Raw genomic sequence first — 18,000 nt, forward strand, 5'->3', positions numbered from 1 at the left:
CATACAGCGCTTCTGCAGACTGGGCAGGGATGGGTACTTTCACCTTTATACTGTCATGTAGACTGAGACCCAGGAAATTATAATGAAATCTTGGGATTTAGCATATGTCCCCAGAAGGACTAGGACTATTTAATACTCTCTCACCTGACCTGGGTCATTTAAGTTTGGCTGTATTTACAGGGCACCTGTAGAAAAAGTGAGAGTCGAAGGAGTTTGGAAGAGAAAAGGGTGGAAGGCGGTGCAGGGACAGAACTCTTTTTCCACTTTGGCTGCTGCCTGACTTACTTGAGTGTCAGAAGGACAGTTTCCCCTTCCATGGAGAGGGAGTCCAGACCCAGAGCTCTCAGGCCTGAAATCAGAAGGGCTGGATGTTTGGGTTGGGGCTGACAAAGGGAGGGAGAGACAGCCACAGAGTGATGCGAATTTAGAAGTACCTTGCTGAAATTTGTAAAAGGAAAATAGATTATAAGAATATTTTAATCAGCATGAATGGTGAATGGAAATTAAATATATTAATTTCATTGCTATTAATTTGAAGTAAGTATTGAAGTGTCTTTATTTAATGTGGTTGTTTTTATTTTATTTTAGGAAAAGTAAAAAAAAAAATTCTAACCCTTATTGGTTCACCCTTACTCTTGGTCTGTCCTCTGACTTAGTTTTCTCACAAGTCCCTTAATACATAGTTGCTCCCACTGCAGGGTTTCTGGGGACTGCGGCTGTGTGGGTTAGAGAGAGGATATGGTAGGGATTTGAGTGGTAAGCCCACTAAAATTTCCGGAATTTCTAGAGTTTTTCTAAAGCACAAATTCAGTGCTATTTTTATGGTTCACCTGGTCATCTTAGTGAGCTCCTTAAAGTCAGATAGTGCCTTTACTTACTTGCCTGTGTGTGCTAGTAAGTGTATATTTAGATTATGAAAAGACAATTGTTGTCTTTAGGTGAATGATATCAATAGAGACATGGAAGAAAGTATGTTTCATTGACAAACTGCAGCATATGACTCACTTCCTTGTTCTTACGGATTTTTAAAAAGATGTCATGTCTCTTTTGTTGTATATTTCTTTTCTTATGTAATCTCAGAACATTTTTACTCATTTGTATATGAATTATTTTTCTAAAACACAGATCTGTTTGTGTCGTCCCTGCTTTGTGTTTAGTTTTGCTTTTAAATCATCTGGAGCAAAAATTCCATCTCAGTCTGGTTTGGTGCCATCTAGCATAGCTCTGGGCCTCAGCACTTCATTCTCCATCAGTATATTGCCTGGTAATGCAAAAGCGTTCCATTAGTGTCTGAAGAAGAAACCACTGAAAAAGTACATCAACTGCCAAAAGTTGTGTCAGTATATGAAAATTACATCAGACAGTCCAAAATATTTTAAATTTTGAATTATTTATTCGTACTAAGATTTTTATGTAATTTACAAAAGTGATTTAAAGAAAGACTGGATTTTAAAAGCAAATATTTTTGTTTTGTAAATGATAGACAAGAAAACAATGGAAGTTATTAACCAAAAATAAAAAACCTTTAATAATGATGTAGAAAGCGGTAATTATGGTCACATTGTCTGAGATTCCAATGCCATGAGATCTGTCAGATCTTCAGGAGAAGATAATTTAGAGCTACGGGTGCTTCTGGGGATGGATGGATGATATTTATTTATTTTTATATTTATTTATAAATAAAATTTTCACCCCACACTTTGAAGTAGAAAGCAGATTTTTATTACTTTAATAAGACTAAGTCACAACTCCAAGCACAACTGCTTCATAAATACATGGATTTTTGTGTAAAACCTATAAGCTATAGATTTTGTTATCGTATCTAGTCATGCTTTAAAATATTACTTCTCTATCTCTGAATACCATTTGGCACTAAAGGAATGAGGGGGCCTTGGAGAAGTGACTGGTTTGGGGTTTGAGGCAGGGAAATGTACAGGTTGAGCCTGGAACATCTGGACCTCAGGGTACCTCAGAGGGAAATTTCTTTTTGTAAAATTTTCCCAGCTAATAAAGAATGAATAATAGAATACCGCTTTGATGTTTCTGATGAATCATTGGATCTAGGCAGATATCATCAATGGCTAGCAGTATCACAGAAGGAGTCAGTCAGACATTATATGCCTCCCGATGGAAGTTCAAACACGGCATGAAGTTCAAACACGGCATGAAGTTCAAACAATGGCCACAGCCCTCTGCCCCATTAGAACTTGAATCAGATCAAGCTTCTTCCAGATGGAATTACCAGTTTATAGAAATGCAAAGGAAGGAGGAACATGTTAAACCACACCAATGGACGCAACAAGAAAAATCCAGATTATGGAAACTACCAGACAACCCAGTTCTTTCAACAATTAAAAAAAAAAAATTGCAAGGAAAGACTAGAAATGGAGAAGAAACCTATAAGAAATTTAAGGAACATATCAAAGAATCACAACGTATGAACCTTATTGGAATCCAGATTCAAACAAACTGAAATAGAATTATAAGCCATTGAAATGCATATTTGATATTAAGTAATTATTTTCATTTTTAGGTGTGATGACAGTTTTGTGGTTTGGTGTTTTGTTTTTTAATGTCCTTATTTTTCAGAGACACACAATGAAACATTTATAAGTGAAATGATTTGATGCTTGGCACTTACGACAAAATAATCTGGTTTGCAGGGGTAAAATTGGCAGAGGGGGAGTTAATGGGAGTATAAGTGAAACAAGATTGGTGAAGTATTGATAATTACTGAATTGAAGCCAAGGAGTAAACCCAACTGGTTTGTTAGTCCATTCTCTCTCCTTTTGCATGTATTTGAAAATTTCCAAAATAAAATTTAATACATATCTATAATATATACACATACATATTCTACAAAATAGGTAAAATTGCAAAGTTTCATTCAGGTTTAAATGTTAAAAAGAATCCTTTATCGCTACACACCTGCAAGAATGGCCAAACTCTAAAACACTAACATTTCCAAGTACTTGTAATGAAAGTACTATGAAATAATGTATAAAATTAAAAGACTACTCTGGGGTACCCTGTTAAAGACCTGATAACTTTTTAATATCACACAGACTGATTGTCAAGAGCGAGACTCTAAATTGTATCATAAATTAGGAATCTCAGAACCTGAGGAACCTTTGCATGTGGTTGGGAAGATATAAAATGATACTACATGAAAAATACATGAAATTTAATAATAAATTTAATATTAATATTTTAATAATATTAAGGCAAATATGTAGAATAGAGAAAGAGAAAAATAAGCTAAAGGGCTTAGCCAGAACAGGACTATTACATCCCCCAAATCTCTGCCAGATATCCTGACCTCAAATAGGTGTCTTTTAAGTTTCTGAGTTAATTTTTTCCTTGTAGATAAATAAACTTATTTGTTTTTGTTTGTTTGTTTTCCTAGTTGGGGAATGGCAGTCAATGTGTATTCTACCTCGATAACCCAAGAGACTATGAGCAGACATGACATCATTGCATGGGTTAATGACATAGTATCTTTAAACTACACAAAAGTGGAGCAGCTTTGTTCAGGTAAGAGATTATCTTTTAAGCGTTTGCCTAAATGTTTACTGCCTGTCATGTGGAATGGGATTTTATGAAACACAAATGATATCTTTTGGATTGGAAAAAATATATATCCCTATTGATATATAATTAAAGGGGAAAAACTCAGGTATAACTAAAGAACATGTCTGGGGGGTGTTCATGAGACTCCAAGAGCGTAGAGCCATCCCAATGCATGTTCTGAATGGTCTCTTGGTCTCTTGCTGGAGCTTTGAAATGCCTTCTTACTGTTTCCTAGCCTCTTTTCTATCATCCTCTGCCACCACACTTACCTCCTGAAAATATAGATTGGATCTTGCAACACCCTCCTTAAAAACCTCAGGTTCCCCATGATCCTTCCTGCAGGAGAAACTTCAGACTCTCTTCACGGGACTGATGAGGTCCTTTCTGTTCTGCCTGCCACCCATCTTCTCACTTCCATCCTTCACATCTCTCTCCCTTCTGCCTCAGCCCCACAAAATACTCTTTGTTCCCTAAAGAGTCTTTCCCTTTTGCATCCCCCAGCTTTTTTCACACTTCCTTTGCTAAGAAGGATTTTCCTCTTCTATCTGTTTGTGGGAAAATCCTGTTCACACTTTAAAATCCGGCTCACCTGCCACCCCTGCTGTGAAACATTCCCCAGCCTCCCAGGCTCTGTGGTGTTCCTGAAACACTGTGCCCACCCCTCCACAATAACACTTGCCACACTGTGTTATAATGTCTAACTCTCACTGCCCCTGAAGATACCGAGAGTCCTTGAGGACAGGACTACATTTTATCTTTTTTTGAATGCCTGTGGTTGCCCATACCTGGGAGGGATAAAGTAAGTCTGCAAGGAATGCATATTGAGTTACACTTGTTTAAAAAGTAAAAAGATTTGACTTCAATGATAAAGTAAGGGCATGTTATAAGAACATCTGCTGGTAAAGTAATTCATTCTTTGATTGGAGTATTTATCAAATAAATAAATAGTTCTCCTTTGAAAACAGGGATTATTTTCTTCTTATAAACTAATAGATAAGAGATTTCCCTTTTGCCTCTGGCTCTAACATGAAAATGGTATTAGAAAATATTACTGAAATGTATTCGTGTGAAATTCCCATGAGCCAGAATAGATAGATATGAAGGAGTTACCAGTTTTAGCTGATACAGTGGTGTTGGACATTCTGCTGTCTTTCCCGGTAGGTCATGTGTGTAAAAAAAGATTTCATGCAGTGCCTTCAGAATTTGGAAAGCCACCTGTAGTCACTCTCAGATCATGTCTGATTTCAGCACTGGTGGGTACCAGTTTAGGTATTCTCTCTTTGCCAGGTCTGGATTTGATCAGAATGCTCTAGAAGACTAACTTTTAATGTTATTGACATCTCTTCCCCCATGATCATTTTTCCCATAAGGAAGGACAATGAGGTTGGCTAGAACCTAGGCATTGCCTCACCTGCCTCTCTGTACCTACACCTCAAACATGAAGTCCTGTGATTTATGAGGTCAATAGTGGGTCCTAACTAACCAGATCTTTGCTCTTTAATACAAGCTAGAAAAAAACTGACTTAGACTCCAATGATGATATACCAGGTATATATATTGTTGGTCTACTGAAAGGGCTCTAAAAGTTACTTTCAGAAAAAGAATTGCTATTACGGCTTTTTCAACTTCAAATCTCTCCTCAAATATTATTGTGCTGTTCTTACTGTGCATTCTGGAGCTCTCTAATATTTTATTTTTAATGTGCTGCAAAAAACCAAAAACAGAGTTTCTGTGTTATTAACAGTCCCTTTGTTAATAGCACGTATCACTTTGTGTCGTGGTTGTTCGTGAAATTGTCCATTTCTCCTCAGGGCCTGACACACTGTTCCCTGAGAAATGCTCATGCTGGTGATGAATAAATAGCACTTTGCAACTGCTAAGCAGCAAAGACAAAAATGTGTATCTTACCCACCAAGTGGGTGCATGTACATGTGGATAAGGGGAATGGGTTGGTTATCAAGAAAAAGTGACATGGGAAGGAAGGGGATAAGGAAAAGGCAAGGGTCATAGAGAAAATTCCCAGTCATGAGCCTTAAATGTTAAGGGAACCCATGAGGAGCTTCCTGTGCAATACACTTGGACAGTTTTGGGAGGGGCAAATGGAATAAGAGCAAATTAGACTATTTTTAGATACAGTAGTAGATGTTTATGAGCAATATACATAATCTTTGCAGAACTTTAAAATTTCTCAGAAGGCAAATTCAACAGAATTTTCAGCAGCATTTGTGAGGGATGCTTATATAGTTATCTTAAAGCACTGGCGTCCATTTACAGCCATTTGTATGTAGCTGCATTGCTACTAAGTGTGGCTTGATAAAAACCTGCAAAGGCAATTTTGATCACTATTAAACAGGTGAAATTTCCATTAGAATAACTTGCTGGCTACCTAAGGTTATAAGGTTGATGGTTCAGAAGAAGAAAGCAGATTTAAAGATTTCTTTCTGCTCTGAAACATGTTTTCTTGGTGAAAAAAAAAAAAATGTTAATCTCCATAGTAGAGAGATGGGTGTTTTATTTTAGGCAGTAGTTTTCTCAAGGTATAAACCATGGCCCATATGCAGATTATGTCTCCTGGGGAGCTGCTGAAAAAGCAGGTGCTTGGGATCTTTGACCTAAATCAGGACCTCTGGGTGCAAAGCCTGGAAATCTGCATTTCAGAAGCACCCCAAGTACTTTTGTGCAGCAGGCTAGAGCTTGCAGTACATTTTTGAGAAACCGCAAACCACTAAAAGTGAAGTTAAATCATCCAGAACCTATCTGGAACTTTCCTTGTTTGTAATTTAATCTGTGACTTTTGTCTCAGCAATGACATTTAGCAGGAGGAAGCTGTCTTCCTATTGATTTATTTATGAATTTATTTATTTATACCCTTCATTGTTCTAGAAGACATTTAAGGCAGCCAGGACAGTGTTATTAGGATAAGAACAAAACCAAATATTGTTGACCTAAGTGATTTATCCTCTTCATACTTATGAGTAGTCAAATTTCTTGGGTAATATTTTTTCTTCATTTAATTTCCTTTTAGTTTACTGTGTGGGATTTTATTTTAGTGGTGTGCTCTGGAAAAACATACACAAAATACCTTCACACATTTAAACTGATTATTTTTTTTTTTGTTTAACAACATTATTTCTTACTCTCTTTCTTAAAAATTTATGCTCTAATCCTGGTGGTTCCCGTTTTGCATTTATTTTCCTATTGCAATATCTCCTATTTTTTTTTTAATTTCCAGCTAAGAGATCTTCCTCCAGCTCAATATTAAAACTAACATCACCTTTTCTTCAGCTCACAAAGGGCTGAAATACTACCTCACATTGGGGTTGCATTTGCTTCAGAGTTTTCTGCCTTTATATAATATCTCATTTGTTTCCATGTAAGCATTTTTAAAAGCTCTTTAAAGGAAAGATGGTATGAGAAGGTAGAACACTTGTAAATACATTGTAGTAAGTTGCAAAATAATAAAGAATGACTCACTTTTGTCTCCTGTTATTTTATCCCAGGGATGTAACCTTGTGAAAATTTTCTTTGAACATTAAATCTGGGTCATGTAATTATATGCATATTTGGTTTGCATTTATTTCTTGGGAAAAGCAACCTTTAAGTTTCAAGTTAAAAAGTGGGCTATGTAAATGGAGAACAGACCATCAATGACTATGAATACTACCTGTAAGAGCGTGACAGTATTATATTGCTCACCTAAATCTGTTTTGAAATGAGTAATAGTGGCGAATTTCACATGGTAGAATGGGGGTGAGGGGGTGCACTGAACCACATGTAACATTAGATTAGCTTAGAAATAGTTTATATTTTTTGTTCAGTTGCTTTATAAAATTTACAGGACTTTTAGGAGGGTAGGGGATGTATGGTTTTTGCTTTAGTACCAGCCCAAACCAGTTCACTAGATGTTTCATAAGGTAGTGACAAGAGTGAATGGGCAACATGGTGCTAAAAATCTCTAAAAAAAAAGAAAAAAAAAAACAGCTTTAGCAACTTTAAACTCCTTAGTGGAGATGATGAAAGAAAATAGATTATATGGAGAGGAAGAAGGAAGAAAAATGGGAAGGGAGTAAGATGAGGTGGAAGAAAGTGCATCTTTTCCTTTTCATCTTCCTCCTTTCTCCCCCGTGCAGTGACATATCAAGTCTCCTTTGAAATTTCTTTGTGACATCCCTTTTCCTGTGTTCACATCCTCTCTCCTAGGCTGTGGCAAAGCCAGTGGGTCCAATGCTGGGTCATTGTCAGCTCTTGGCCCACTGAATGCCTGCCTGTGACTCTGCTACCTGTCACAAGGCTGCTGCAGCCTGCCCAGTTCTCTCTGTGCATCTTCCCTCCCTCCTTCCCTCCCTCCTTCCCACCCCTTCCCCAGGAAGGGCAAACACCTGACTTTGGCAAATGCTGAGACACAGTCCACATGTTGGGAGCCAGGGGACACTGCCTGGGCTGTGACTTTACCCCGGACTGCCACTCTGCTGCTTAAGAGCTCAGTTATTTTCCTGAGCATTTTAGCATCTTAATAAAATGTTATTTGAATTAAGCCATTTTCAGATGGAAAATTTAGGTATTTTCTTGTCTGGCTTAAAAAAAAAAAAAGATAGAAAATAATCAGGATTTGATTCAGTTTCAATTTGTGCTTCTCCACATTGGTTCAAGCTTTGTCTTGGATCAAGTTTCTGGTATTTTGTTCTTCCAGGAAAGCTTCTGAATTTGGCTGATGATACTGTAGTCACATTTACAATTCTGGGTATGTGATGGCTCTGTGGAAGGGGCTGGGATATACAGTACACTCTGGGATTCGTGTAGGTGTGGCCATCTGTGATACAGGTGCTCTGGGCTTTGCCCTGATGGCAGTTGTCCCTGACTGAGCCCAGAAGAGTGTTCTCTGTGACCATTTTTGGCTGCAGATCTGTGCCTGTTAAATAGGTTGATCCCAGCCTGGTGCAGCGTCCCCTGTGCCTCCTCCCTTCCGTCCACAGAGACCTCTGTCAGGACAGGTTAGTGATGAAATCAGCTCAGAGTCTAAATTTAGTAGGGCTTCTCTTATTGGCTCTCTGGTATTGAAACCAAGTAAGGATATTCTGTCGGTGTCTGTGAGCCCAGGAGTTTGCTTAGCTTTATAAAATCATAGAGTGTGATTTTCTGTGCAAAAGTTACATCATCTCAGATTCTATTATTATTGTTAGAGAGGTAACTAATATAATGGAATAGCATTCATACTTGTGATGTGTTATGTAGAGAGTTTTGTTTTTTGGTTTTTCACTGACAGTTTTTCTCTCTAATTATTTGACTTAAGCTAATTTTAAAATCAGCCTGCTTGGTCCCAGCATACCAACTCACTGAGAAGAAGGGGGCAAAATGGGAGTTGGGTAATGGCGGGGAGGGGTCCGGCCTCAGGTGCAGTTGCAGCAATGGGTAAAATACCCTAGCGTCTCCATTAATGCACTGTTGAAAGGGAGTTTATTTTTTGAGCAGAATAGCAAATACAGTAGGGTTTTTTTTGCCTTCCAAATTTGTGTATTTACATATATCCTGACACTTTGCTACTGAAGATAAACGTAAATTGGTGTTTTTGTTTCTGTTGGGGTTATTTGTGTACTCCCTTTGTAACGTTAAATACCATAGTGGGAGAAAGTATATATGCATTCACCTTCATGTAGCAAACTGCCCCTCTAAATTCTTTTTTTTATGCATCTGGATGGTATGTCTTGGAAAGTGATCAGCCACGTCTTCACTTACCTCACTACTGCATTCAGTTGTGACAATCGGTTTGGTTTTATTTAACAAACATGTTTTGAACCCTTCTTTGGGCTAGCCTCTGGGGACACCAGTACAACAGGGTACTGTTCTACAAAAAATTAGAGACCACACTGTGGTGAGTGCTGTTTCAGAAGGGCTTTGCAATGCCCAGAGGAGGAAGTAAATCAAGGGAGGTAGGGACATAGGGAGTTAGTGAATAAAGACATTCATTCCCATTCTTTGGGGGTGCCTGGGTGCTCCTGGATGGTTTAGAATGGTCACAGTTTGGGGAACACCTCAGAAATGCTCTCCTCCCTTCCGAGCCAGGCAGAGTGACTAGTATGTAGGATAATGCGTGGGGCACTTAGTTTCACCTACCCTAACAGACTCTCCAAGCTAGGGTGGCCTTTATCTTATGATGTAGGGACTCTGGTCAGTGAAAGGCATGTACTTTACGAGGTACAGCTCTTGAGTACATGAAGTATGTTGTCTTTGCTAAGAGAAATATAAAGGATTTTCCTGATGATCTCATCATATGAGTATGTGAAAATTGTTTTTACTCGTTTGAAGCAACTATGCAACTGTGTGGCATAATCTCAGGAAACCATAGAATTGCTAACTTCTTTGGAAGGAATGCAACAGATATTTTTACATTCTGTAAAGCCAAACTTCGGTGATAACTGTTCAGGTCTCTAACTGGATAGGTGTCATGTGATTCGTGTTAGCATTTTTCGCAGGAACAGACCTACACATCCATCCCTGCACATCCTGTTTTTACCCATTTCTACTGGAGTCTCACCTGGGAAGTGATAAACACCATAACCGAGGGAAAATTTAAAAATGGGCTATGGCAAATTGATCACCTAGAATGTCATTATTTTATTGAAGGCTGGCAGTATATATACTTAACAAAAAGTCAGGAACATGTAATCACAGTGAACTTAATAAAGTGCCGTAAGGCGAATAAAGCAAATTGGTAGCATATTAGAAACAGGATTAGTGGTTGCCTTTGAGAATTCACAGTAAGATCACACACACAAGACAGTAATTTTGGAATTTGTACAAAGCAATACCCTCAGTTAAATCCTCCACTTTCATCTCTTTTTCCCCCCCTGTATGCGGGAAAATTCCCAGATGTCATAGATGAGTGCAGTCTTCAGAGTTCTTATTGGGTATGTCAATAATTCACAAACTCTGCTATATCTACTCTCTCTACTGTAGTAAGACCCTGTGGAGTTTTACCTGCCCTAAAACCATAAATGGGTCAGTGGTTGTGATCTAGAGATGAGAATTGTACCACGACTTCATCCAAAGAAGTCTAAGGTGGATGCAGTTGATGAGGGTGATACTGATAATAGTACTATCAAGTCTCCAAAGCCCTGGGGTTGACTTTAGTGCCTGGAGCCCTAACTTTAGGCCCCAGGGATCTTGGTATAGGGTGTGGGAAACCGTGCTGGAGTCCAAGGACATGGTGGGTTTTAAGACTCATTTATAATTCATAATTCTAATTACAGAAACTTAGAGCCCCTTCTCCCCTCATTGTATCTCTGTTTTGTGATAACGTGCTTACTTTTAAAACACACGATGATATGCTTGTTTTGAAATCATTCACCAAGATCAATAAGAACCAGTATCTTAATGGGAAAAAAAATGTATATGTTCCAACATACTTAAAGTTATTTTGATTTTTCTAAAGATGTCAGTTATTTTGCACAGTGGATACATCCTGTATAAAACGTTATTCTGTATTTATATTGCTGTTTTTTCTTTCCCTTTTCTCCCTGTCAGCTTAAATCATCTAAAGACTTAAACAGGAAGAGTATAAATTTGGGAGAAAATAGTCATTTCCTTTTATAAATGAATTTATGATTGCTTAAGCACCTCATATGTTTATCTGAAGAAAGACTTAAGAACTGGAGAAACCTTCTCATGTTTTTCAGCAGATATGCTAGAGGATCTTAGGAATGTGTTATACCCTTTCTTTGCTGGTAGGAAGCCAAGGACTTCATTTTGTTCTTTGGTTCTTTGTCCCTTGAATATAAAACATGCATTTTGGAGATTCATATTTCATATCTGAATCAGTCCAATTCAAGTCTATTCATTTTTATAGCTCTGATTATTTTAACCAGGCACATAATACATAGATTTATACTTTATAGGTATAGTGATGTCATAGTGCCTCAGCTTTTATATCTCTCTCTTGACCATTTTCATAGTGCTTTTTATTTGTATTATTTAATTCATGTAATAATCCTGTGAGGGAGAAGAATAGGAATTTTTTATTCCTGTTTTATATACAAGGGTAAAAGCTCTAAGAACCCATGTTCACAGCTGATACTAGCATTGGGGCCTCCTTGGATCATAGCCTAGTGCTTTGTGTGCCAGCTCTGTCTGGATGCAGTGAAGAGTTCACTGTGTGTGTGCACATGTCAGTTTGTTTCTGATTCTTTCATATCCATTTATCAGAAGTTCATTAAACATCTCTTCTAAGAACAAAGGGAATAGAAAAGAAGTCTCTATCACCACCCTTTACATTCTAATTGAAGAAATGAGACATATCTGGCAATTCTAATGACGAGGATAAGTTCCAATGATAGCATCGTCATCAAGAACTTTCTTACCAAACGTAGAGAGACACAAGCATTTGCTCCCATTCTTACAAAATTTTTCCTTGCTCTACCTCCTAGGAGCAGGGTGGAGAACAAGCCTCCTTTTCTCTGGCTTGCTCCCTCTAGATCTAACCTCTTTTTCCCTCCAAGCAAGATGAGGTGGTTCTGAAATTTCGTCACCTGCCTTAGAAGAACTTTGCAGCTCTCTCAGAGCAATTTCTGGCCAGTGAAACAACAGCCAGGATAATGCCTCCTTAGAGATCCACACGCGCACGTCTGTGCATGATCTGCCATTGAAATCCCAGGAATATGGCCCTTTTCTCACGTCAGACCCAGGCTAGCTTTTTATCAAGCTTGTCCCTAAGAGGCCTTTGCATCCTAACTTCCTCCTTTCTATGCCATTGAGGAGAATAGGGCATTTTCTAGAATAAGTTTGTTACAAGCTTGGTCCCCCAAAGGATTTATTCATCAAAGTATCACTGTTTTCCATGTATTTAATACTGTTCAACAAACCTGTGTTGCAGTAGCCATGCTAAGAGGCTCCATCAGTACTTTTTCTACCCCTTCTTTAATGTGAGAAGTTGATGTTTTCTGAGTCTTATATAAAGGGACATGTGAATGCAACATTTAAAGGTAGTCACCATTTCTTGTTCTGTTCTATCCCCTCATTCCTATGTCTGTTTCCCAGCTCTAGCCAGGTTGCAGTTCCTAACCTTTTCCACATAGAAATTCCAGACCTGCCAATGGTTATGGTAGCAGACATTGTGCTAGCAAAGTAGAAGGATGAATTGGACACCACCCCAATCTTAAAGAGCTACTCGCCAATCAAGCAGGAGAGAGAGCACTAATTAAAATGCAAGTCAAGCTACTGTTGGGCTTCCCGTATACTTCTGTGCTGAGAACAGAAAAGTTTCATAAAGGATGTGATGTTTAGACTAAGCTTTCGAAGTTTCTATTTAAGTGTAAAAGATGACAAAAGGACATTGTAGGAGGAAAAGGTTTGATCAAGGCAGAGAGAAGGTGCAGTGTTTTATGCAGGTACATGCATGTATAAGACTTCTGGAACATATATTAGGATTCAGGGCAGCAAAAGAGGGACAGTAATGCTTCGAGTCATACGTGCTACATTCAAAGAAAGGGAAGATTATTTCCGTCTAGAAAAGCTTTTTGTCTTACCCTTGTTTTGGGTCTTTGCCCAAACAGCCATGCAAATTTTGTGGATGGTCAATAAATATTTATGAAGTTGAATTGAATTGAAATGCTATTCAAACTAGGTCTTTATGGATAGGATTCAGGCAGCAAAGAGGAAGATGGTAATTTTGAGTAAAGTTACCATTTAGATACTGTTTTGATATTCTATACATTGCTTTATTTATTCCTGCAGTCAGTAGCTTGAGTACCTACGATGTGTCAGATGGTGAACTAGGATCTGAGGATATAGCAATACACAAAAAACAACACAGATCATACCCAATTAGGACCTATTCCTTTACTCCCCATGTTCTCTTTGACATATTTCTATTCAGAGCATGCAAGTTCCTTTTTCTCAGCTTACCTGAGTACAAAACATAGGTAGAACAAGGTCCTTGGACAGAAGTAGACATCCAGCCTCTCTTACCATGAGACAGTGTAGAACACTAATGGGCAGCATGTGCATGGGAACTTCTGAAATAATAGCAGACCCATCTGGTTTCTACACAATTAAGATGATCAAGCCAAACATCTCCAAAGTCTGCTACTCTGTAAAAGAAAACATTTCTGACCCATTTTTTTTCTGAATTGTGTTTTTAAATTTATAGTTTATTAGACCTGTAGACTCTGTTGAAAAAAAAAAGGAGTGTCAGAAATCACTGTCAAGTGTTTGGGCATGTTGGAATTGCTTACCTGGAAACAGAATAATGGAATTGCTTGGCAACTCTTAAAATCACTGTCCCTCTTCAGATTGGGTTTTTTCCACCCTGAAACCATTATGTAATTGTGACGCATAGCAAGTTACCTCTCTTTATTTGTCCCCTCCCTTCCAAGGGTGTGTTCTTACCCAAGTATTAACACTCATAATCATTTTATGACCAAACTATTTGACAATAAGCAGCATATAAATGTGAAACGAATGCCAGCACTGTTTCCTGCAGTGCTCATACTCTGCCTAAGGAGGATCATTCTCCGCTTTCATTTCTTCTAGATTACATTTGTACAGACAGCTCGTGGAAAAACTGTAGACAACTATAAAAGGAGCCAAATTTTAATGAAAGCATGTACATCGACTTTAAAATTACATATAATTGTGTTCAAATCCACAGTTTAAAAAACCTACAGAAGTCCTTTCCTGCTTCTTTATTCTTTTTTTATTTTTACTATTCCATTCTTTTATTTCTACCACGGTCATATGATTGAATCCCTGCAGTAAATACTGTACATTCTTCATACTAATTTGGGTTCCTTCTAATACTAAATTGTGCTTAGAAAACAAAGTATATTCTGAATTTAACCTGGGAAATACGAAGAAAGCTACTCATTGTAGAACAATATTCTGTTAGGTATCACGGTCTGCATGAATGTTACATGGTAGCTACATGAGAGTTCCCCTTTAAGTGCTGGGGGCTTCCTTTGGTGCCACGCCTTGTTCTCTGGGCTTTCTCTGGGCACAAGGCCTCTTCCTGTGGCAATAGGGGATATTATTGGTATGGGTGAGAGCTGGTGGACTGGGTTCAGAGGGAGTGCATGAGTAAGAAGCCCTCACCTGCAAGTCTTGAGGGAGGGCAGAATGGCTTTGATCTAGGGAAGAACCCTAGAACTCCCAGTCGTTAGTCCCAGGGATCGTGACCTCAGCCACAAAAAGACTAACCTGAGAAAGGGGTACATTGTGTCAAAATGGACTGGTAGCACTGTATCTTACACTATATCCTAAAAGCCTCTCCATCGGCTACCATACCTGGAGTTCATGTATTAATAGTAGCCTGGCATATATTATATAACTGTTGATAGAATGATGTGGGCAATGATTCAGTAGAAATTTCCCCCCAAAACTGGGAAAAGTGATCAGTTTTAGGTTTCTTACCCTTAATTTAATTTGCCCTAACAAACGATATGTTCTGAAGATTGGAGCTTAAAAATAACATATTTTAGATACTCTAAAGACACGTGGGTCTGGAAATCGGCATTGGGTTGCCTACCAAATTAAGTTAAGCTTCTTTTTTTCCTGGCATTTAAAGCCTTGAGTGATCTGGCTACAACCCACCTTTCCAGCATTTACCCCCACAACTCCCTTCCCATAACCTACATTTGCCCAAACACAACTTTCACTGTATGCCCTGATGCCCTATCTTTGCCTGGAATGCCTCCTTTAAGGCCATCTCAAATGCCACCTTCCCCCATTTTTCCTGATCAACAAGAGATAGGTTCTCCCTCTCATTAATTTTCAGAGCTTTACAAAGCCTTGTAGTTTTGTAATAAACTCATATAAGATCATTGAGTATTTGTTTTAAGCTTTTGGCAGTAGGAGTTAAGCTACCTGAGGACTGAAAATGATTGTGTAAGTTGGACTTGACTTTATCTGTTTAATGATACTGATTATGCTTTCTTGAGTTTTTATTGGGCAAGAACTAACTTCCTTTAGTATTTATGCATCTATGCCATATAGTTTAGCACACTTATAGTTGTTTTATATTTTTGTTGTTTTTTCATGTGTATTTCTCTGGTTTCAGAACTAAGTTACTTGGTTCTTTAAGATCATATTCCTCAGTAAGTATTTGTTGATTTTTTGGTTTTTCATTGATTAATAAACAAGTGGCACCTCTCTGTCGCCTACAGATGGGCATTTCTTTAGAGATGACCTAGCACCACAAAAATTAGATAGGATCTCATGTCTTTTCAGATTCTTACCTGCTACTCAGGCTTCTCTTAATATAAATCTTTCCTTTCTACGCAATTGTATACTTTAGTATTTTTTTTAGAAAACCCTTTCTGTCCCTTAAAGTAGAGAGGTGACACAGACCTTTGTGAGAATACATGAGTGCACATGTAGACAAGCTGTACCCCCTCATATTACAGCTTTATGAAACTTTCTATTTTCATGACCCTAATGAGAAAACTGACCCCTTCAGAATGGGTTTCATATGTACCTTTCTATCTCGTTTTTCATTTGTAATAAAGGCTTTTTATGTCTCCTTTCCTCTTCTGTCTGGAATGCCAAATTCTAACTTTAGCTCTATTCTCAGACTCCAGCCTCTGGGACATCTCGCTGCCAGTTTCAGTATCAGACTCCCTGGAAGCCAGTGACATTTTGTACTGCACACCATTCCTGCCTTGTGCCCCAAGTGCCTCTCCCACCTCCTTCATTCTTGACTCCTGTGTAGAAGCCGAATCTTAATGTATGAAGCAGGATATGTTAGATAGCTTGTTTTGGTAAAATTTGATGAACACATTGCCCTGAAGGAAATCACTGGTATTAGAAACTAAGCATGAAACTGAGCACCTGGCACTGGATCATTAATTAGCAGATAAAAAATATCTTTGACATTAATAAGATAATTACTTACCTGCCATTTAAAAAAAATTCTTTCAATTGTCTGAATCTTTTTCTGTATCATTAGGCAGGTTCGAAGTTTTGTATTTTTTTCTTAGAGCATTAAAACACAAGTTTAAACCCTAACAAGTTACAGGGTAATTATGATTTGGTTGAATAAAACAAGTGTAAGTAGTCTAGTTAAATTTCAGTGTTCTTTGCAATGTTTTCAATGCAGAGTTATAATCGTTAATGTCTGTGAAAGTTATTTTTGCAAATACCACTCTTAAAATATGAACTCCCTTGTGTGTATTGTATATTTCAATCTGTTGTAATCTCTATTTCTATGAAATCTACTTTTTCATAAAAATATTGATACCTAAATCTTAATCAAGGGCTATTTGGTATGTAGAGTTTTTTTTTTTTACTACATTGAAATTTCCATTTTTATGATAGAGGAAAATATTCTTCATTCTCCCATGATATTTCCATGAGGAAACACTTTCAAATCAACTCAGTACAGTGATTTTAATATCTGATCAATTTTCTCTACAGCAGGTCTAACTTCTAATGTTCTACATATTTCTTAATAAAATTCTGATTTAAAGGAAACATTACTTTTTAAAAAGTATTCATGGTTAAAGGCAGGTTGTGAACAGAAGATGCTGATACCTTTAACTGCAATTTCCTGCAGCCTTATAAGATTCTTCAGAGGGCTTTATGTCATATGAATTAGTAAAAAACTGAGGGCATTTATCAGATGAAAGACCGATCACGTGGTTTGACAAGCCCTTTTAATTTATCTGCTGATACTCTTAAAAATCCATCTGCCTGAATAATGTTTCCTAGCTTATTTCTTTTCCTATAAAAGAAAAGAGATGAAAATGTCCTTTGACAGCATACTCTGTGTGTCGAAGGGAAAGGATGGGGTGCTTTTCAGCACTCTCCACAATTCACATAAGCCTTTTCTGTCTGTATCTGTGGGAGCTGAAATCTTCCTGCTGGCTGTTACTCCTTTCCCTCTACATGAGATCAGTTTGAAAGCTACTTGTCTTTGAGACTTGCTTGCAATCAGAATAAAAAGTTTCTGACAACACCAAGCAGTGGGAAGAAGCAGGAAGCTCAGCTGAGCACCGTGGGAATTCAAAGAAGTAATCTCAGTGGAAACCAGATTTCGGAACTCTTGATCTTTATTTTTGCATTTGTAACCCAGGGCAGGTAAGGTAAACAGTGTCCTAAGTTCCCTTTAACAGAGCTAAATAATACTGTGCTAACTGAAGCTATCAAGCTGCTCCTCATGCCAGGAATGTTAAAGATTCCCATAAAAACAACACAGAGCTACTACTAATTTAATCATATTTTTCTTGGATTAGAGCGATGCTTTTGAACTTTAGGTTTTTAAATACCTTAAAAATGTTAATCTTTCAAAGCATTTCACCATTGCTATTTAAACTCTTTAAACCTTGTATTTGTGTCGATAGAGAAGATTCTGCTGACAGGTTGGAAATAGGTAACCCTGTATTTAGCAGCCTCACTTTTTCTCTTTAGTACGCCCTGATTTTCCAAAGGGGAATACTTCCTTCA

The 18,000-nt window shown here is 37.8% G+C and overlaps 1 protein-coding gene across 6 annotated transcripts in view; it reads left to right on the plus strand.

Moving 5' to 3' along the window:
- Positions 1-18,000, plus strand: part of MAPRE2 (microtubule associated protein RP/EB family member 2) — a 135,738-nt gene that overhangs the window by 68,161 nt on the left and 49,577 nt on the right. For 5 of the 6 annotated variants that reach the window (XM_045527838.1, XM_045527835.1, XM_045527837.1 and 2 more), the window contains one exon: positions 3,407-3,534. The exons of the other annotated variant lie outside the window; for it this stretch is intronic. In XM_045527838.1, coding sequence (XP_045383794.1) covers positions 3,414-3,534 — 121 coding nt within the window. In that variant the 5' untranslated portion in view covers positions 3,407-3,413. The remainder of the gene's footprint in view (positions 1-3,406; positions 3,535-18,000) is intronic. 6 annotated transcript variants of the gene reach the window in all.

The sequence above is a fragment of the Lemur catta genome, chromosome 16 (genome assembly GCF_020740605.2).
Source record: "Lemur catta isolate mLemCat1 chromosome 16, mLemCat1.pri, whole genome shotgun sequence".
Classification (NCBI taxonomy): Eukaryota; Metazoa; Chordata; class Mammalia; order Primates; family Lemuridae; genus Lemur; species Lemur catta.